The 22,621-nt window shown below is 35.9% G+C and overlaps 3 protein-coding genes across 6 annotated transcripts in view; 1 reads left to right on the top strand and 2 right to left on the bottom strand.

The window, feature by feature from the left end:
* Nucleotides 1-1,668: 1,668 nt before the first annotated feature.
* Nucleotides 1,669-3,380, top strand: LOC121266537 (GATA transcription factor 7-like). Its single transcript, XM_041170393.1, has 2 exons — nt 1,669-2,161; nt 2,548-3,380. The coding sequence occupies exons 1-2, from the start codon at nt 2,039-2,041 to the stop codon at nt 3,259-3,261; spliced, it is 837 nt and encodes a 278-aa protein (XP_041026327.1). The 5' UTR covers nt 1,669-2,038; the 3' UTR covers nt 3,262-3,380.
* Nucleotides 3,381-5,473: 2,093 nt separating this feature from the next.
* LOC121265322 (glucan endo-1,3-beta-glucosidase 8-like) lies at nt 5,474-9,435 on the bottom strand. Its single transcript, XM_041168907.1, has 2 exons — nt 8,671-9,435; nt 5,474-6,613 (listed from the first exon to the last, which is right to left on the bottom strand). The coding sequence occupies exons 1-2, from the start codon at nt 9,000-9,002 to the stop codon at nt 5,512-5,514; spliced, it is 1,434 nt and encodes a 477-aa protein (XP_041024841.1). The 5' UTR covers nt 9,003-9,435; the 3' UTR covers nt 5,474-5,511.
* Nucleotides 9,436-21,336: 11,901 nt separating this feature from the next.
* The window catches only part of LOC121264530 (general negative regulator of transcription subunit 3), a 34,425-nt gene continuing 33,140 nt past the window's right edge, over nt 21,337-22,621 (bottom strand). For all 4 annotated transcript variants that reach the window (XM_041167755.1, XM_041167753.1, XM_041167754.1 and 1 more), the window contains exons 16-17: nt 22,173-22,279; nt 21,337-21,560 (exon numbers count right to left, since the gene is read on the bottom strand). In XM_041167755.1, the coding sequence (XP_041023689.1) occupies nt 22,213-22,279 (67 nt within the window). In that variant the 3' untranslated portion in view covers nt 21,337-21,560; nt 22,173-22,212. The remainder of the gene's footprint in view (nt 21,561-22,172; nt 22,280-22,621) is intronic.

Genomic DNA, 22,621 nt, shown 5'->3' with positions numbered 1-22,621 from the left:
TATATATATATAAAGAAAATCAAATGGAAAATTCGTTTGAACCCAAAAGAGAGAAACATATATAGATTTGCATTCTTAAAACATTTATATATAACAATTGTTTTATAACAATAGTCTTAAGGGTTCAAAGTATTCCATCATGAATTCTCCTGCTATTACATTAGCTAATGATGGCTGGTTAGAGCCTCCTGATCAAAATATACATATAAAGCAAAACATTTTGTAGTTGAAGTACTACGTGGTATAACGTGCAAGGCACCACATGCATTCTCGTAGGTCAACATTCTGAAAGGTTCAAAGTATTGGAGTGCTTCTCATGTTGAAGCATCGGGCATCATGAGAGACTTCTGGTGCGTCATTTCGTTTTTACTGTCGCGCCTCTCATCCTCTCTCAGTGAGTGGTATGTCTCCTTCCCGTTTACCTCTGGACGCATGCACTTGTGCAAAATCTTGAAGGAGATGAAGCTCGGGGGAGAAGATGAAGCTCCAGACAAGATATGATTTTCGGGACAAGACGAGTCGAAGACGAAGCTGGGTTTTGTCGAAGAAGAAGCTGCGAAGCTGGGTTTAGTCGAAGACAAAGCTCGGGAGAGAGAAGAAAACTCGAAGATCGATACTCATATTCATTTCGGTTCCCGCTTTTTGCATTTTTTTTTCTTCATTTTTCCTGCATATATCACTCACTCGGTTTTTTTTTTTGGAATTTTTAAAGTGCCACGTCAGCCGGTTCCCCGTCGGTTCTCCACCGGCGGTTACCTATAGAAGAATTGGAAAAGGTCTTTTTTATAAGGGAACACTAGAGCAATTTTTGTTTTTTTAATTATTTTTAATCACGGAGTGATTGAATGTGAGAAAATTTCTATGATAGGTTTGGCAAGTAGGATGAGACACAAAATTCTCATATCATTTCAGTTTATTTTTATAATTTTTTCAAATTTTTATATAAAATATAATAAACAATTCAACTTTTTCAAAATCAAAAGCAATAATAATATTAAAAAATAATATTTTAAACTTTCATCTAAAATAAAAAAATTATCATCTCACTATCCAAAAATTCTCGCTGACCAAAAGAAAAACGAAATGTGAATATTTAATAGTATCGTTAGCATAAAACATAGTTGATCGTTTCCTTTAAATGAAAGGATGCTAGTCATTAAACCTGTACATAATCCATCTCCACTTCCCCTTTTCCTGGACCAATTAAGCCGACCTGGTCAAATTTGTTTGAAATTTTCAAAGAATCCAGCACCCTGTAGTACACTGCTATTCAGCTAAGACCAAATCCGAGACCATCACAATGTATCTTTTGGAAGAAGGGGAGAGAGTTGCAGGCTTCACTTATCACCTAATTTCTGAGCTGCCCTGCCTATGATATTAACTTCTGCAAAGCTGCACTCGTAATTCAGAAAGAAAGCCCCTATTTTCTTAGGACCCTGCTACAGGGATCGGACTGATAGTGTATTTTATCTTTTTTTTTTTATAATATTTAATAAAAAGGCATAATGCATCGGTCATTTTCCATTTCCTTATCTTGTACCTGAATAAACCAAGTTTTAAAATAAAGGAACGGAAAAAGTACAAATAAAAACATGTAAGAGCTTTCATTTTTTAGCAACATAATATGATACTTCTCCTTTTCTTTTCTTATTACTTGAGAAATAAAACATTACAGAAAATATGTTTTGTTGATAAAATCATAAAACCAAGAAAAAGCAAGGTAAGGGAAAGAGGACATGTATAGATGGTATGTAAAACAGAATAAAACCGTGGTAAACAGGTCCTTATTAGATAGTTGCCGAGAGAGATGGGGAGGTGCCGATGTGGGCTTGCTCTCTTTGATTGCGTAAATTTGATTTGTTTCTTTAGCTTTATCTGCCGACAAATAAAAAAAAAAAAAAAAAAAAAAAACGAGGCCATAAAGAGGGCACTGAGATAACTTAGAAAGACTACATTTTTCTTCTCCTGTTTTTCTCTTTTTTCTTTCTTTCTTTCTTTTGGTGTGTTCAAAATCTTAAAGAGTATTTGCATTGTGGCCATGGATTTCTACCGGAATGTGACAGTTGCCAGTGATTACCAGCCAGAGCAGGTCCTCTCCCCTCACTCCAAGCTTGGTGGCCTCACTACCAGTCTTGACGAACTCTTCTCTGCTCAGAACACGGTTCGTCCTTTCCTTTATTGGTGTTCCTATTCATAGTTTTTCTTTGTACTTCTATCTCTCTCAGAGTGGAGTTGTGTTTGTGCTTTCGCAAATTTCTTTTGCTCGCTTCTACTTTTGAAGTTTTGCAACTTAGGTTTCTTAAATTGCATGCTTGTTTCAACTCCTTGGTTCTCCATTTTTTTTTATTTTTCTGTTCCTTCTCGTGCTTGTTAGGTTTTATCCTTAATTTTATGTCTAATCTCCTTCTGTGTTGTGTCCCTTCACACGCTATTTTGGTCAGGTTTTTCACACCTATATTAGGTATGAGATATCACATTTCACCAATACGTAGTACATGCTCTCATGGGTCTTACTAATTCTGGGTTTCTTTGTGACCAAACGTGCAGGAAGTGGATGTTAGCTTAGAATGGCTTTCAGTATTTGTGGAAGACTGTCTATCCAGCACTGGAAACTGCCTCCCAGTACCCACGGGTGTTCAAACCACAAGTACAACCCCAAAGCCCTCAAGACCCTTGCAGAAGGCCGAACAGAACCCAGCTTCCCTGCAAACTTTTGTAGTGCCAGGCAAGGCTAGAAGCAAAAGAAAAAGGGCTACAACTCTCAAAACCAAGAACCCTTTAACTTTAAGAAGCACCTGGTTGCATCACTTAAACCCAAAAATTCATGCCCTCAACGTAATCAGCTCGGACCCCCCTTTGCTCCAACAGGCTTACTGGTTGGCTGACAGTGAACTTATTGTGCCCAAAAATGAGGAAAACATTAACATACTAAGAGATGGTGAGCAGAAAGAAACGAGGGAAGAAGAGGAAGGACAGGACGAGAAGGGGATGGTGCGGAAGGGAAGCTTGGAGGGTAGCAATGAACAGCAGCCAATGCCAAGGAGGTGCACCCATTGCCTAGCACAACGGACCCCACAGTGGAGGGCTGGACCATTGGGTCCGAAAACACTGTGCAATGCATGTGGGGTAAGGTACAAGTCGGGTAGGTTGCTGCCAGAGTATAGGCCAGCAAAGAGTCCTACTTTTGTGAGCTATTTGCACTCAAACTCTCACAAGAAAGTCATGGAGATGAGAATGGCTTTTCCGCCTTCCATTCCCTAGTGGGCAGTGGCATGGGTTTTCCCTTGAAAAAAAAAGTTTAGACAGAACAATTCGTTGAAATTAAACTATTAGTGTAGTAACACCGAATTTGCTGTTGGCAGATGATCCATGGGATCCCGTGTAAAGCTCTGTGCAAGTAGATTTTCCTGTGTGTAAAGAGGACTAATATCATGTAGTCCTCTTTTTTTTTTTTCCTCTCTTTCCGAAGTACACCCGCAAGTAGATTTTGAAGTGTTCTTCAAATGTTCATTCCCCGATCACATCGATGTTCATTATTATTTTTTTCTTATATGTTGGAGCCCAAGAAAAATAGTAGTGTTAAGGGCATTCTCATGGCTGAATTCTGAACATACGAAAAATTATTTGTTTATATTTTTGGAAAGCTCTGTGCCTGCAAGGCAAAGCTCTGCAAAAGCAATGAAAACAACAAGACTTTAATGCGTTTGCGACTTTGTGCACAACTGGTTTTCCTCTGTTTGTAATGTCGCGAAGTCTTTTTTTTTTTTTTTTTTCAATAAAAAAAATGGAATCCAAGTATTAGTGTTGTCGTATATATTATTCAAGTTTTGCTATATATATAGCGCTACTGCCTCGTAGGAGATAAGATAATGGATTCCAAGAAGGGTATGCACGTGAGTTTTCATTGTTCATGTTTTATCGAGTGATTTGGTGGTTCTCAAGAAAATTTTGAAAAACAGACACGGAATATTTGCTTTTGCAATATATGCTGCTCAGGTGAGAGGGTTCGTAACTTGGTATAAACCCTGAGAAAAAATGCTGTGTCTAATCAGCCCTCTTTTTCCCTCTTGATCAGAAAATAGCCCTCAAATACCTTGTTTCCATGCATTAACCCTTCGGTTGCTTCCCAAATTTATTCACCAAGTTCTTTCTATCCGTTCATCATTCTCAAAGTCAAAACATTAGATTATGATTGCCGACAAACCGTTATTTGCATGCGTGCTTTTGTCATCAGAAAAATGATTTTCTTTTTATTACTATCATTATTTTTCGTGAGTGTGAAATCTAAATATTGATATATATATTAGTGATACCTGTTTAATGTGTTAAAATTAAATTGTGTCAACAAATCAAGAAGAATGACAATGGTAAATTAATTATATATTAGGGTCATTATTTTCCAAAAATAAAAACATGAACATATGACATACGTTTTGAATTTGAAATCAAAGATCCCAACTGCAGCTAAACAAACTGTTTTTTTTTTTTTTCCAAATAAAGTACCGACATTTGAAAAGATGGAATATGGATGATGATGATGGATGCTGCGAAGGAAGGTGAGTGGGTGGGTGAATTAACACTCATCACATCCATGACCATAAGAGATCTGGACTGAGGAGCACAAGTGCCATGTTGTGTTGTTGGGGGTTTTAGGGTGCATAATTGAGATGCTCATTTTCAAATGTTTGTTTGTGTGGATGGTGAAAAACTGGCCCCACCATTAACAAGAGCTCCATCAACCCTTTTGTGAGCTTGAAAAGGGAGAGATTTCTATTTGGTCAGCCTAATGCAACAGCCCAGCAGCTTATTAAAGCTGGGCTAGATATTAACAAGAGGCCCGCGCCCAAAGGAATCAATCTCCTATCCATTGGTGATTGGAGCAAAGGATCAAACACTGAATGGCCCATTGACTCTCGGATCAAACACTACGGGGCTTAAAAATTGCCATGAAATTGAAATAGAGAAATATTTGGTACGAATAACATTTTTTTTTAAATTATAAAATAATAGATCTAATAATTCCTCTATATCATATCAAACCAAATTATTAAAAATGATTATAACCAGTGACTTTAATTCTACATAGGCCTTGGCCGGACGACGAATTGTCAACTGATTCTCTTTCAATTCAATCTATCTGTCCCTTTATTTTCCGTTTTTTGTGCATAAAGGAAGATGTCCAGTCTCCTTTTGTCTTCCTACTACCAACACCCACATGCTGCTGCGCGATCTACCGCCCCATCGAAAAATAAAAAATAAAGGCCAAGTCGGATGAGTATTGTCACGAATCTCATCCCACAGGCCAACAAATCAATTAGATGCCTTATAAGCCATAGGATTTATGGTTCCTGTGGACTTTTTATTTATTTTTTTATTAACTAATTTTTATTGAACCAATCTGTGAAGTAAAAATATCCCCAAAGAGTTGTAACGTACAATTAAAGTAGCAAAAATAATAACAATATGCCTGATCTCCAAAAAAATTAAAATTCAAAATTAAAAATAAATCATCTATTGCAACAGAAACAGGAATAGAGTTACAATCACTGCAGTCACCGTTGAGCACCCCCCAGAAGAAGACGCAACTATCTGAATGGGAAAATTGCAGTTCCCTTGCGAGATATTCTGTGTAGTCACCATGGCCAAACCTTGAAAATTGCAAGCCAATGGGTTCTGATTCTGTACCTGGAAATACATATTAAATGCATAAGACGCATTCCCATTAGCATCCAAGCCGTTACAGGAGGAACCATATCCGAGTGATGTGCAGTCTGCGAAGGTGCAAGCAAAGTTTATGTTATCTGCAAGCTTGCTCAGATCCTTGGCATTGGGGTTAAACATACACCATTTGTTAGGGAGATATTCCACATTTTGTGCAGGCACAAGAAGTTTATTTTGATTCTGACCAGAAAGATCCATCGTAAATTTGGGCTGCCCATCATACCTATAAACTCCCCAGTGGCGCTCAAAATTTCCCGGAGCAATGCTCTTGGCATCCTCATCTATAAGACCAAACAAGTAAACTTCTATATATCCAGGCCGCAATGGGGTGCCCTTACTGGCTGCAAGTCTCGGTAAAAGCCCGTTATAAAATCTATAAGCATTGCCTATATTGGCGTTCTTGTCCCCCTCTGTAGGCCACCCCACCTCGCCTACAATAATGGTCATGTTCTCATATCCAACAGCTTTAAGAGCAGACGCCAAGGTGTCAAAGTTGGCATCAAAAACATTTGTGTACTGAATCCCATTACTATCAACGACGGGCTGGCTTACCCCATCAAAGAAGGCATAGTCAACAGGGAAGTCGTCATTGCCATAAAGACTTAGGAAAGGGTAAATGTTTACTGTGAAAGGGGCATTGTTCTTGCTTAGAAACTGGACAATCTGGGTCATTAGGTCACTAATATCATTCCGGAACCTCCCGGCAGATGGATAGGGACTGGTCTCTGGTGAATTGTACACATCGGCATTTAAAGGAACAGTGGCCTTTATGGAGTCTCCGACACCAGCTTCATTAAGGGCATTCTGAATGTTCTGAAGTGCTGGGAGGGTGACATTCAAGAATGAGCCATTGTAGGATGTCAGGAAAGGCTCATTGCCAACTGCTGCATATCTGTGCAAGTAGGTAGTAATAATCTGATAAGAAAGAGGAGCTAACTTGGAAGTGACAGCCTCTCAAATCTACAATGCCAAACGTATAAAGAGAATAGCAATAAAGACAAATCAAAATTGTATATCAAATAACAGAAGTAAGCTTCACAACCAGTTTTTACTTGAGAGCAAGAAGACCGGTTGAAATGTGATAAAATTATTCCTTACTTTTATAAACTACTATGAGGTGTTTGGTTTAAGGAATCTGGTATTTCCTTTGGCATCTACCGTTCTAGGAATGTGATGCCAGAATCTGGATTACCAATCTATTCTTTCAAAAAAATTACTTTATTTTTCTCCTAAAGTGCATAAAACTGTTTGCTACAAAATATATTTTTTTGATCGAAAACTCCATGGCTGTGTTTCAGATTTAGAAATGAAATAAACAATGACGGGGAGTAGAGGAACATGTCACCGTTTCATTTCATTTCATTTCCCAAATAAACTTGTTCATAGAATAAAAAAATAATTCCTCACTTTTTATACAAATTTTGCAAACGGTCACAATGAAACAAAATATAATTATTATTAAAAGATAACCCAGACAAAATTCGACATAGAGACGCAAATTTTCTTGTACAAATTTAACAATATTTCATAGAAGAAAATAGTTGCATAAAGCCACATTATTTTGAACAATTACAAAATATAACAAAAAATTAAAAAAAAAACCATGTAAGTGTATCAAAAGGGACAGATGCAAAATATAAAACAAGGAAAATTTTGTCCATATGATATAGATGAATATTCTTAGGATGATGGCACTACAAAGGAATCCACATTCCCATCTAAAGATGGTTGGGTGGAATCAAGATTCCCGTGCGCATCTGGATTCAACTTCACTTATATGCATTTAAACAGATTATTAAATCTTAAAAGAATATCCTCATTTAAACACCCCACTAATGTAAAAGGTTTATCTAATTGGTAAAGAGAAGGCCAAATTGTAAATCTGATAACCATCACTTCCTTTAAACTTTTCAATAAGCAAGCAACATTACAAAATTGAGATCCAACAGAGATAATGACGTAACAAGTTTATTAAATAACTTTGACAAATCTATATCTTTCTCATTTATATTTTGCTTACTAGTCTTACAGTCTGTTTCTAACAATTAGATTTAGTGTCCATATTCCAATAAACTTTCCAGAGAGATAAATTTTCCTCCTGGATCTTAATACTCATTCTTTTATATTTCCCATGCGAAATCCCCACAAAAAAGAACTATACAAAGAATCCAATGCTCCAAATGATCGCCAAGTAAATGTTGAAAATAAAAACAACAAACAACTTCCCTTTTCTAGGTAAACAAAAATTTTATTCGAATGAGAAGAAACTGGATCAAAAAATTAGTAAACAAGAGAATCCCAAAAATATGCAAGAAGTTGGAGTTAAGTTGGTAAGATACTAAGGCCCAAAGCTCGTATTTCCTTGTCTTACAACTTCTCAGTAATTAATTAAAGCACATTAAGTAGAAACAACGTTGAGGAAAGCATGTGGCATATTTTATAAAATATAAAGAAAATTTAATAGCAAATTAAATCAGGGCGTGCCAATGACCACAGCTGATTGGATTTCTAAAACACTATAGAACAGAAAATTCAAAGGCAAGGCATTGAATGCCACATGATAATGTGGAATCGAACATGTCCTAACTGCCCATGGCAGAGTCAAGAACCAACTCAAGTTATTCAACCAATTAACATCCCAAAATAGCATAAGTTGCCCAATACTTCATATCAATGTGATCAGAAAATATCTTGAATTTTCAAATAAGTGAAACAAAGAATATCCCAATAAATTTTCAAGTTAAAGCAAAAGATTATCAATAATTTTCAGTATAAATAACATCAGTTTATGTACTCAAGGTAATAACACACACATACATACATATACATATGAATATATATAAGGAGAATGACCATAGTTAATAAAATTGAGAATCCCATGGAAGTTGATAACAATAAATCAATCGGAAAAGGAATAATTAAACAAAAAGAAAAGAAAATTTGATGTACTTGATGTTAACTCCTCCATTGAACAGATAGCGGGTGACGTTTCTCTGGACCCATTGCTTAGCACGATTGTAGCTGTTCATCACCGCCAGCTGATCGTTGGGAATTGCGACCATGACCTCGATATCAGACCCAGCCAGAGCGCTCATTGTAGACTGCTCTGCATCAAACAGCTTCACCTTCTTAATCCCATTGTCTTTCAACATCTTAACCACTGTGTCTGGAGGCAACTTGTGGGTTGCCATGGTACCCCAATTCACACCAAGACCTTCAACACAAACACAACCGAGGAGCCACACAACAAAAGCCCAGTTAAGAAACCACAGCCTCTCCATGATCCCACCGTTTCCTAGGGGGAAAATCGCCACGAAAATTATGGGTTTTACAGGGCAAAGAGGGAGAAAGTCTTGTTTTTTTTGAAGCAGTACTAAAGCAATTGTTCGTTTTTCTTCACAGAGATTTAGGGGGAAAAGCAACGGTTTTTTGCAGATGGGTTCGAGGAATCAGAGAAAATGCAGCGATTTTCCAGCAAGTGAGAGAAAAGGAATCCAATATGTATCAAAAGCAGCACAAATATATTTCACAAAGAAAATAATTAAAATATCGAATAAAATTAAGGTTTTGCGAAAAGGATGAATGGGGCAGAGGTTTATCGGAAACCGGAGGAATCCAGAAAAGTGGGCTTTGACGTTATTCTTTGCTTTCTCTTATGTGCTGCTTTCTAATATCAGGGAGAGATTCGAGTGTTATTGCTGTTTTCGAAGAAGCATAAAATTTGGGTTAATAAAACAAGATGATTTTTTTTTTTTTTTTTTGTTTTAAAAAAAAAATTTCGGACTTTCAATTTTATTATTTTGCTTCTTAATTTTATAGCTTTTCAACAGTTATCCTCCATTTGATCTTTATCAGGTCATGACAAATAGACTTGCGTGTATAAAAATCATTTAAGAATAAAGTAAAACCTAGGGAGTTAAATCTTAAAAAGTGAACGTAAAAACCAGGCAAAACTTTGAAAAAGAGAAGAAAAATTCTTACGTAAACAAAAATTAGCTAGGGACAGCAACCTCTGACTGGTGTAATACAATTCATTTACTGCGGAGAAATACTTTAGACGAAAATTTTTTAATTTTAATTTATAAATTAATATAATTTAATGTGAGATTGTAAAATTATAATTATTATAAAAAAAATTTTGTATAACATTAAGTCATATCAGTTTGTAAGTTAATTTTTATAAGATCTGTTTGTGGTTGTAATATTTATTTTTATTAAAAACAGTAATTTATTTTTTTTCGGTTTTATATTTGTTTATATATTAAATTTATCTCTGGTTTATTTTTGTTTGTTTTATTTATTTGAATTATTCTAAGTATGTATGAAAATAGCGAAAGAGAAAAAGCAATGGCAAAGATACAGAGAGGTGAAGTAGAAGGAAGGCATTTCTTGCCAAAATGAGTCCCCGTGTCTTTTTATCCAATAAAAAAAAAAAAAAAAAAAAAGACAAGTGTTGAATTTATTATGAATGTGCAAAATTTAACCAGGAAAGGAAAGTAATAAAATTGGAGAAAAGGACGATTTGACAGGAGCAGTGGCACAGTACGTTTGATACCCCCAAGGCCAAAACGCGTAAAAGAAATTATAAATATATAATACAACGAAAAAAAATGAAAGGTAGGAATTTTTTTTTTTTTTTGGGGTAAATAAGGGAAAGAGATTTCTGTCTTTTGATTTGCTCCCTGTTTTGTTTTTCTTGAAAATCATACCGTTGCATGCTTTTCTTTGACTTTTGTTACATGTTTCTCTTAAGATTCTGCATATGACAAATATCTTCACTTCCTGAAAGGGGAGCCGGGAGGTAGAGAGAGACAGCATGATCGTTTGAAGGAAGGATACTGCAAAGGAGTAAAAAGATTGTGGGGGGTTGTATTGTAAATTGCAATTGTACCTGGGCTTTTGGGCAAACGTGCAGTGTCAGAAGCCGGAACGACGTGCATTAGTGGGCCACGTCATCACCGCACCAATCTCTTTGTCTTCTCTGCAGTGAACCGACCATAAAAAAAGAAAAGAAAGTTGAAGCTCATGAATAAACAGTGATTTACTTTTTTTTTTTTTATTGTGTTATTATTAATATAAAAAAATAATATTTATAATTTTAAGATGTAAAGTCTCGTACATTTAAAAAAATAATAATAATAAATTTAAAATTTACATAAAAGATAAATTTTATTTAATGATAGACGTAACTTTTTCAAACGAAATAAGATACTAGTATTACTCCTTGATTTATTAATGTATTTGTGATAACTACTGTATTATTTGTTGCTGCAACCAGCGCTCTCCTCTCCACTCAAGTCAATCTCCTTCCATTATAGCCGTTTGAATGGAGAGAGACCAGTCGGTCACTATTCAGATCCTCGGTTTAGTGACCAAAACAGAAAATCCATTTCTTTTGTCCCTTTCTTCTGAGGCTTTGTCCCTTGACGGTCGCTTGGTTCCCAGAAAGCTATTGTTTGGGAGCGAGATATTTCAATAACCAATTTTCAACCTTTTGTAAAATTTTGAAGATTCAAACTTGTTGTAATCATTTATCTTAATGTCAAAAATTGTACAAAAGATTGAAATGAAAGAAATAGTCATTCACGATCCATTAAGATAGTCTAAGATTAGATAAGACGGTTCGAAACCCATGATGACGGTCCAGAGCCACGATACAGTGCCAGTACGTACATTTATAACAGTGAATAGAAATTAAATACAATAAATATAAATAGAGATGAAGATACAAAAATTTACGTGATTCGGCACAGGGCCTATGTATACGAGTTGTTTGGAGGATAAATCCATTATAATATGATTATTTTATAATTTCTCATGGTATTCATTTCTCTATGTACAATGAAAGTCAAAGACCTATTTTCTGGAAAATCTAATATTCTAGAGCTCTCGTTCGGGGGTTGAAGATGACCTTTGTCTCCTCCTCCTCCTCCCTTTTTAGCCTTCTGGAAGAAGTCCTTTTAATTCCGGCCCTTGTCAATAGTAGGTGAGGCAGTTAGCTTTATCACACTCATTTCTCATTTTTCTCTCTTTTCTGTCACCTCATTCTTCTCCCTCTGACACTTACTTTTCCTTGTCCCTTCCTTGTATTTTTCTTCTTGCTTATTGATGGTTGCGCATTGGGCTGGGCCTGTGATGTATTTTGGGCCAGGAGAATTTTACTTCCTAACAGATACCTGCGATTCTTAAGGCCAGCTTGCTCAACAAGAATACTTTGAGAACCTTTAAGTTAAATTGCGACAGAGATAGCCTATGAAAATCTGTAGAAAAATAAATTTCGGGAGTAGGTCCCTGGTTTTCTATTTTGTTTGTGTTAAGTGATGAAGATTTTCGAGTGTGAAGCTAGGCGGTAAATGAACTCGACCGTGCTAAGTGCTAGCGCGAAGCTTGGCTTGGAGAGCTAGGCGAGAGATGTACTCGACTACATTAGGTGCGAGCGCAGAGTTTGGCTTGGTGAGGTAGGTGAGAGTGTGCTTGATCGCGCTAGGTGTGAGCGAGGAGCTCGACTTGGGCAAGAGACGTACTCGACCACACTAGGTGCAAGCATAGAGCTCGGCTTGGTGAGGTAGGTGAGAGATGTGCTCGATTGCGTTAGTTGCGAGCGCGGAACTCGGCTTGGGCACGAGGGTCAGGCAGGCAAGGGATTGTCACTGCTTGTAGTTTGTGGTGAGTTTAGAGATCCACTTTTGCTAAACTTGTGGGTGAGGGTCGAAATAGTCAACAGACTGTCATCGTCGCAAGTCAAGAGACGGCTTTGAGTTTGCTTGATAAGTTGCATGAGTATGTTTATCATTAGCAAATAGTGTATATTCTCCTGTCCATTTTTGTTTTCGATGGCGTTAGTAGATTTTTGCCCCTTGATGTGAATTGTTATCGGTGTTTCCATTTTGGTATTGATGCTAGAGTTTGTGTGTAGTAACCCGCACTAAGTGGCAGAGAGCTTGTCAACCCCTTGGGTTTATCTCAGACAGTTGCTGAACTCGTTGACTTGTTCCCAAAGGTAACTCGCGTAAGGCGATTTGTGGAGCTCGAAAGCTCGTTCCCAGAGGTAATCCGTTGGCAGCGGTTGCAACATGAGTGCATACACTCGGCATTTGTTAGAGAAGATGTTGAGCCGATGTTGTTGTTTAGGTGCGAGTCTCGTGACTCGGCTTTTATGTGAGTAAGAGAGGTCGGGCAGTTGAAGGACTTGTCCCACATGTCAAATGCGTGAGTGAGTTCGGGCAGGCTTATGACCTGTCCCGCCTATCGAATGCGTGTGTGAGGTCAGACAGGCGTATGACCTGTCCCGCTTGTGGAACACGTGAGTGAGGTTAGGCAGGCGTATGACCTGTCCTACCTGTGGAAAGCGTGAGTGAGGTCGGGTAGGTGCTTGACTTGTCTCCCTTGTAGAACACGTGTGTGAGGTCGGGCATGCGTATGACATGTCCTACTTGTTGAACACGTGAGTGAGGTCAAGCAAGTGTATGACCTGTCCCACCTGTTGAACACATGTGTGAGGATGGGCAGACGTATGACATGTCCTACCTGTGGAATGTGTGAGTGAGGTCGAGCATGCGTATGACCTATCCCATCTGTGGAAAGTGTGAGTGAACTCGGGCAAGCATTTGACTTGTCCCCCTTGTCGAACGCGTGTGTTAGGTTGGGTAGACGTATGACTTGTCCCACCTATGGAATGCGTGAGTGAGGTCAGGAAGGCATATGACCTGTCTCGCTTGTGGAACGCGTGAGTGAGGTCGGGCAGGCTTATGACCTCTCCCGCCTATGGAAAGCTTGAGTGACATCAGGCATGTGTTTGACTTATCCCCCATGTCGAACGCATGTGTGAGGTTAGGCAAGCATATGACCTATCCTGCCCGTTGAACGTGTGAGTTAGGGTGGGCAAGTAGGCATATGGCCTGTCCTGCCTGTTGAACGCGTGAGTGACTCGACTTTTGTTGAAGGAGATGCTTAATCGGGCTAAAAAAACCAAACCGATTAGTGTAGTTTATCCAAATCACAAATGTGAGATTTGCAAACCTGAATTGCTTTGATAGAGTGTGGCGAATGTTTATGGTGCGTCAACAAGGCTTGTGGCAGCCATGCTTTGGAAATGATGAAGATCCAGGGTGCCCATGATATGGAGTAATTTATTTTGATGAAGACAGATTAAGATGTCTGAGCGATGCTCGAGAGGAGCCATGTAGCCGGTGTTTCGTGCCCCATGCATGAACAAATTTTGTTTGTAAAAAAAAAAAAATTATGCAAATTTTGAGAGAGAAAAATCGAGGTGATTTAGCCACTGTAGCTAATTTTTGCTTCACTGAAATTGTCTACTGTTGGTTGCTATTTCTTTTATTTTAGACTGTTTCTTTAATCCGTGATTGATGGACTCATTGTGGTTGTGTAAAGCATTATGGCCAATGAACTCCTGTGGCCGTGTAAGGCACTATGGCCCATGAACTCCTATGGCCTTGCAGAGTACGTGGAAAAAGAGTTTCTCGATTGTGTGAAAAGGTCGTAGGGGTGTAACCAGTCCGGTTTGGTTTGGTTTTGAACAAATTTTGAGACTCACCGGTTTTGTATTTGCAAGAACCGATATCGCACCGATTACCCTCTTAGACTGGTACTTCCGGTTTTTCAAGTTCCTGTTCGGTTCGATCCGATTTTTTGATTTTAATCAAGTGCCAATTTGTCATTAAAAAATTGTTATAAAAAAATTGCTATAAAAAAATCTGTTGTATAAAAAAAATCAGCTATATAAAAAAATCTGCTATAAATAAAACTGCTATAAAAATAGAAAATGAAATTCTGAAAAAAAAATCTGCTCTAAAATAAAATCATCTATAAAATAAAACAAGTCTGGAAGTCCATATTACAATTTAAAATTTACAAGTCCATTTTAGAGACTACCACACAAGTCCAGATTACAAGTCCAAATTACAAGTCGCCACACAAAGTCCAGATTACAAAATAAAACTAAAAATAAAATAATAACAATCTCCTCAAGTGTCCACGTTACAAAATAAAAATACTACCAATATTAATTGCTTACACAATAAGAAAAATACAACCAGAACAAAGAGCTATGCACCAAGCTACCAACTCCAACAGTCCATTCAAACAAACCTTGCAATTGTATAAAAATAAATCAAGCAATTAATTCCAATTAAAAGTTATTAATTATTTTAAATGGAAAAAAAAACTTGAGGAAAGAAGTTTAAAAAGATGACCTACATTAATCATCTCCAATTGAAGAAATAAGTTTCAAAGAACTTTTAACTTCTTCCACGAACTCTACACAAGGAAAAAAATAATAAGTATAATAATTAAAACAATTTCAAAATATGATATACAATATAGAGACAGTAAAAGAAAAGGTGAATGAGGCTATATACCTGTATCAAAGTTCTCAAAATCCTCAACATTATCTCTTAAACTGCAAATGCTAATTGGGCCAGAAGAAGAATGAAGTCAATTTTGTGCACAAATAAGAGCTTGTACTATAAGTGGAGATAAGTTACTGCGAAAAGGATTAAGTACTAGACCTGCTATGTTAAAAGCCGACTCCGAGGCCATTGTAGATATCGGAACTGCAAGAACATCCCTGCAACTTTTGAAAGCACACGGTATCTAATAGAATTAACCTTCCACCAAGTCAACAAGTCAAATTTAGCAACATCTTCTTCACATTTTTCAGACAAATACCTCTCTACTTCAGATTTACTCTCCAAAGAGTTTTCTAACTCCAAACGCTTCTTAAATCGAGCCAATTTAAATGACCTCATATCTTTTACTCGACTAGTTGAACTTGTAGTACTAGTCTCTCATTCGCTTGATTGGATTATAGTTTGAACTTGTGCCCAACATCACCTCGGTTATTTTCACAATAACTATTGTATAAACGAGTCAATGCATCTTTAACTCGGACCACTAACATAACAACAATCGGAATATTATCAACATACATTTCTTCAAAACAAAATGCTAGATATTGCATTTTATATTGAGGATTAAGATCCAACCCAACATACAACAAGAGATTCATTTTTTCAAAACTTTCTAATACTTCTCAAATTTAGACTTCATATTACATGCCATTGACCTCAAATTATGTGGCCCTTCCACATACTCCAAATTAATTGCATATTGAATTATCGTTGGCTCTAGGACAAAAGAATTGCAAGTGACATAATTGGCCCTCGAGAAACGCAAGGTTGTATTGTAAAAAAGTTTAAGAAACTTTACAAACAATCTACTCTTAGCCCAATCATCCTTGATTGGAAGCCTTAACTTGGATGTCACTCCTTTACTCAACTCACTAATACCATCGTCATCTTCATTATCATCCTCCCCAACACTATTAACATATCCCGGATCTTCATCATCTAGCCGCTGAAATGCTTTTTGAAACTTTTCAACCCTATCTAACATCATATAGGTGAAGTTCTAACGAGTTGCTACATCTAAGCATACATGACTTTTACAAGTAATAACTTCACTATCACAACATTGCTTAAATGTAGTCTACCTTTGTGGAGAAGATCTCACATACTTCATAGCGCCTTTAATTCTTGCAATTGATTGATCAAATTCTTTCAACCCATCCCGAACAATCAAGTTCAAGATATGAGCATAACATTTCATATGCAAGAACTCATGTTCTAAAATCGTAACTTTTCTATTCTTTATCTTTCTTTTGATATAGGAAATTGTCTCATTATTTAAACTTGCATTATCGTGTGTAATAGTAAATTTTTGGGTCTCCCCCATTCAATCAAACACATTTCAATTTTCTTACCTAGTGTCTCACCCCTATGGTTTTTCACCTTACAAAAATTGATAATTATTTTGTGCATTTTCCAATCTTCATCAATAAAATGCGCGGTGAGACACATGCAGTTAAAATTTTACACAGATGTCCATGTATCCGTGGTTAGAAAAATTCGTTGCCCCTAGTACTTTTCAACATTTATTTCTCTCTAAAATAAATTCTAAAAAATCTTTTGCAATCGTTACACATGATGAAATCTCAATCCATCTAGGTTGCACAACAAGCAAAAATCTCTTAAGAAAAACTCTACGTGCAGTTATTTTTGCGTACTCTTTGTACACTCCACTAATAAGATTGGTTGCATCACTCTTTTTAATATAAAATAACTACTTTGGCCAATCACTTCAATGCAGTGCGCAAGGAGTACATAAAAGTGTATCTATGTAGTAGAACTCATCTCTTAAATCCCTCCCCTTCTACAATTCTAAAAGGTAGCTTATCAACAATCAACATTTCTTCTAAGGCTTCTCTACAAGCCTCAACATTGAAAGCAATAGGAACAAGTCCTCCACTGGTTTCTCTAGGCTTGAAACCTAATAAAGATTAGTCTCTATCCACTTGCCTAATTGGAGACTTCTTACACTGTTTTTCTAAGTGCTGCAACATTAATTTTGTGCCATTTATATTAGGATCACAAGCATAAGCAGTCTCGCAAAAGTTACATGCAGCCCTAGGTCTCGACTTATTCTCAATTTTAATCTTTATAAAATACTCCCAAACTACAGACCTTTTCCTACCACTACCAGTAAATGGATTGCTTATATTAGATTTGGGTGAAAGTGAATCATTAGTCGCTGTTGATTCTATGGTCCTTTTCGTTGAAGGTTGAACATCACCGGGTGTTTCTATTTCATTTGAAGGATCCATCTGTAACAACAAAATAAGAAGAAAGGGAGAGGATCAGTTTTGAAATCTGTAACATTTCAAAGCACATTAGATGTAAGTGGTCAAACTTAATCCAAGATAGTAATCTTACAGAAAAATTAAGAACTAGAAAAGGAAAATAGTAGCATGGTTTTTGTCAACATACTCCTAGAGAGTCTCAAACATTTTGAATTCGAAGGTAGTGATATTGGACATGAGTCATACATTATCTCTAATGGGCACATGTGAATCCGCATTTTATGCAAAATAAAACAACCAAATTCCTCGGATGTTTTTGTCTGCTTCATGGTTTTTTTTTTTTTTTTTTTTAAGAATTCCATGTCCATGGAATCTATGACCCTTGACTCCTCCACTATAGATTTTCATGAAACAAATTGAGAGATCGAAAGGGAACTTGAATGGATACCAAAAGCTCACAGAAGACTAGGGAAAAAAGATTGTCCACTTATAGATTAAGAGGTAATGAATGACTACAAGAGTACTACAGTTTGCTAAGTACTTGGAGTTGGAGATTGCATTAAAATGGAGTAACCAAAAATATAAGATGGGCGTATAGGCTCTCTGATCACTACCCAAAACCCTCTTTAATATCATAATTAGATAGCAAAATTCATCAGGATTCAAGACAGTGACTCTTATTAGCAAAATTGACTGAACTGAACTTATATATACATACTGAACTTAACAGAACTTATATATTAGCAAAACTCATCAGGATTCAAGACAAGTTGATTGAATTGAGCTTATATATACATATTGTCCAAACTATTAGCAAAATTCATGACCGATTCCAGATCCAAACATAAAAGTATTGAGTGTTAGAGGCTCAGTTAGATGGGTTTTCTATCGAGCCATCAATTACTTATATCTGATACAGTGAATCGTGATACCCAACATTTCCAATCTCAGTTGTTTCTAATACTTTCTCACCAACCAAATAGACAATAAAAAAAAAAAATCATTGAAAAAATGAACCAAGCAGACTACGAGCAAACATATATGTACAACAACACAAAAATCATACAAAAATATAAATACATCAAAAAAATCATTTCCAAAGCCAAATCATCACAGAGACTAAGTGCAACGGTGCGAGAGAGAAATTTTCTAAATTTAGAGCAGAAATAATCGTCCAAGATGAGGGAGAGAAATCCGGGAGAGACGATTCAGGAAGAGAAAATACTAGAGAGAGAGGGGCTACGTGGCTGTGCCTGCATGCGAGAGGGGCTGTGTGCGACGGTGCGAGAGGTGAGGGGACTCAGGGAGGGCATCGTTAGAGACTCAGAGTGACTCAGTGAGGGAAGGACTGCCGAGTCACCGACTGGGAGGGCTACGAAGCATCGAAGGTTGAGATATCCTAAGAACGTTGGAACGACGTCGTTTATTAACCTGAAAACGACGTCATTTCAACTAGCTGGGTATCTCTTTTGATGACCGATTCACTAAAAAGACGCCGTTAGTGTTTTGGGCAGCTGGGCTTTTTTATTTCACAGGGCTTTCTGGCCCGCTGGACTTTTTTTTAATACATATATAAATATATACATATAGGATATATATTTACTGTATACATACTAAAATTTATAGTATATTATGCTATGATATTTATACTTGATATATATATTAATATATATCTATATATATATATATAAAGATTAGTAATACACTAATACTATTAGTAGATAGTAATACTATTGGTATAGTACTATGTTAGTGATAATATAGCATTATTACTAATACTATAATCTATAGTGGTAACATATATGCTACTAATAATATAGTAAAAGATGGTTAGACACTTTTTTACATGAGTGTATATGATCAAATGTATAGAAATGTATTTATCAAAATTAATATATATTATAATACTAAATAACTATCGATTATACCAATACTAATAATAATAATACTAATACTAAATACTATATTATAGTGATATTAATATTCTATATAGTTATATTGATATTATCATATTAATACTAACATATTAAGTTAAACTATACTATTATACATATATTATACTATAACTCCTATAATATATTAATATATACTAGTACTATAAATTATACTATTATAGTGTTACTACTAGTACTATATATAGTATATATATTATAGTGATATAGTGATACACTAATACTAATACTATATATTATACATTATGGAATATAATAATACATTGATACTAAATTATTACTAATACTATATACTATACTATTACTAATAGTGATATTAATATTATATATAGTTATAGTAATTTAGTATAACTATATCACTGTTAATATTAGTATACTAATACTAATAGTATTAGTATTACTATAGTTATATAGCATTAGTAATAATATAACTAATACTATAGTGATTTATATAGTAATTTATATATAGACTTAAAAGTGGATTACTAATAGTATTAGTATTAGGCCATAAAATGTAATTAATATACTAATGTATATTAGTAATACAATATTACTAATGTATTTATCAAAAGGAATAAGTTGAGAATTTATTAGACCACAAAATGTAATTAATATATATATATATATTATATTTAAAACATATGATCAAATAAATTATGAGTTTTGCTACGCAACATCTACCACACTCCACACTCCACATTTTTTTAAATTTTTAAATTTTTTAATATTTTTTTTAAATTTTTGTTGAGTTTATTTTTTTAAAATTATTTCAAATTTTCTATTTATTATTCATATAATAAATATTTGATAAAAGAAAAAAATAATAAAAATTAAAAAAAATGTGGAGTGTGGAGTGTGGGGAGGATTTATTCCTAGCTAGAAAATGGGCAAGTATCTTGCTGACAATGGATGATACTACCCCATTGCACATGGAAGCTATAACGAGCCTAGATATTCCGCATTACTCTTCCAATTCCAATAAAGTTGTTTCCGAAATGCATTACATGTTACGCCTTTTCCCACATTGTAAAAAAGCCTGTATATATTCCATTACGCACGAACATCCAATTGCGAACTGTGCCCATTTTGCTTGAGCTGTACATTAATTCAAAAACAAGGATTAGCAATCTTGTTTTTATGTATTGACAGAAGACATGTAAAAGATATCAAAATTCTAGGGAGGATGAAAAAATGTCGGTGCAGTTGGAAGTAATCTCAATGTCTTCTTTTGGGGTTCTCCCATTCTCTATGAAACCAAACTAAAATCTAATATTGATTTTTCAGAGGTTTGGCTTTCCCATTTCTGTGTTATGGAAATGCTCAGTATGTTTCATTCTCCCATTCCAACACCGGCATGGAACAAGTACTGCAGAAAAGTACCATGTCACTTTTTTTCATAACGATAACACAGGTTGCATCATTCATCACCTTTGACTTTCTTTTCTTATATACTGTCTCCCCATCCCCCCCTGTACACTCTCATACAAGCGGCTAAACAATCCAATCCCCGGATAAGGATTAGGGCCGACTATAAACTTGTTCACTCTTAAAATTCATTCGTCCATAAGGTACTGGATGGATGAGACGCTTCTACACATCCGTCTAGGGGCAGGCGAAGATCTGATTAGATAATAAATCTTCAGAGAAGGAAAAAAAAAAAAAAGGATTGACTTAGCCGGGCGACATTGAAGTAGATGATCTCCTCCACCGTCTGCAGCAAGGCAAGGCCATCATCACAACGTAGATGCCGCATAATTAACAAAATGCGATAAGTCCAATTTCAAGCCCAAATTATTCTGTGGAAATGAAAATGCTACTTGTGCAACTCGGTGTCTATTTCTTCTCATCCTTCGATTATTTTTTTAACGGTTTAGACATCCGTGCAATCAAGAGGAAATCCATGCTCCTTTTCAAAAAGAACAAACAAGAAAAGAAAAAAAATGAAAAGCACAGGAGATTTTTTTCAACCTTTCATGTATCTCGCAACGGTCTAAACGAACTTCGAACTAAAAAAGTTCTACTCTGATGCAATTGAGTTCATTGAAATATCCAAATATCGAAACAAAAATCAATTCATGAACATGTTTAGTTATAAAAAATCTCCCCTTAATTATCAGGCTGAACCTGAATACGTAAAACATGGAGCCTAGTAACCTGTACCCCATCAAGAACCAGAGCATGATTTAAAATAACTTTGCACTTGACAGTTCCAAACCCGCTTTCTATCATACCTGCAAGAACAGAAGGCCAAAACCATTTGATAAAAAATTTCACGCCTCCTGATGTGAGCCATGTGAGTTCCACCAAATGTATGATAAAACAGAGCTAAGGAGATTTGAAATGCGAGATTAAATTTTGAGAGAGAGTTGACTTCATAGTTAAAGCAGAAAGAAAACAGATGCGAGAATATTCACCTAACTGTACGCATGGACAAAACAGGCATCGGCTGTAAATTTTAGTATATCATGTAAAAGAAATATTCCATTGCCATCAAGCAGAGTGTCAATTCTCATTAGTCCAACTTCGCAAGACATTTGCCACAATTGAACAAACACTGTCAGGCAAGCGGTGATGTGTTTGTCCATGCCCATATCATTCTTATTGGCTATAATAATAAAGGTAACTATCATGATTGCTTCTAATCTTGTGATACAAGTAAAATTTTGCACATAGTGATTCGGGGTGCATAAAGTTCTTGCTGAATCAACACAAAATAAAAATGATCCTGATGTGGTGATGGTTTATGAGCAAGATTCAGTTCACAGGAACAAAATAAGGTATCACCATAACCAATTGAAAGAATCATTTAAAAACTTCTGAAACATGGCTCGCATTATACTGACCTGGAAGTCATAATGACATTTTTTACATTCTTCAGATCCTCTATGCAACAAGTTCATCTTCAAGATAGTTGTACTCAAAAGTGAATTCTGTCTTGATCCTCTGACACCTGAATCACAACATCCATTTCAAGACACATCATGGAAATTGCAAGCACATTAAGAAAAAAGTGGGGGGAGAAAAAAGGACGAAAAGACAGTGAAACAGGACGACACATCAGGGAAGGCTAAAGGAATCGAAAGAAGTGAACCATAAGAATAAGGCAGCCCTAACACCATACAGTCAAGCAATGTAAAAATAGAACCACCGCCATCATTCATTCGTCTAGGGACTACACCTTGAATTTAATCCCCACCCTCTCCTTCCTTGCTATTCTATTTTTTCTACACCATCAAACTATCACAACAGGAACTGTCCTTACTCGTAGAGACCCTCTTTAAAAAATAAAATT

This window comes from Juglans microcarpa x Juglans regia, chromosome 5D (assembly GCF_004785595.1).
Source record: "Juglans microcarpa x Juglans regia isolate MS1-56 chromosome 5D, Jm3101_v1.0, whole genome shotgun sequence".
Classification (NCBI taxonomy): Eukaryota; Viridiplantae; Streptophyta; class Magnoliopsida; order Fagales; family Juglandaceae; genus Juglans; species Juglans microcarpa x Juglans regia.
This window is presented reverse-complemented; position numbering and strand designations above follow the sequence as displayed.

Bases quoted from the DNA above. Each gene is read 5' to 3' on its own strand.
- LOC121265322 (XM_041168907.1), bottom strand. From the start codon at position 9,002: ATGGAGAGGCTGTGGTTTCTTAACTGGGCTTTTGTTGTGTGGCTCCTC. The intron at 6,614-8,670 runs GTACATCAAATT...CTACTTGCACAG, and splicing joins AATGGAGGAGTTAACATCAA to ATATGCAGCAGTTGGCAATG.
- LOC121266537 (XM_041170393.1), top strand. From the start codon at position 2,039: ATGGATTTCTACCGGAATGTGACAGTTGCCAGTGATTACCAGCCAGAG. The intron at 2,162-2,547 runs GTTCGTCCTTTC...CCAAACGTGCAG, and splicing joins TCTTCTCTGCTCAGAACACG to GAAGTGGATGTTAGCTTAGA.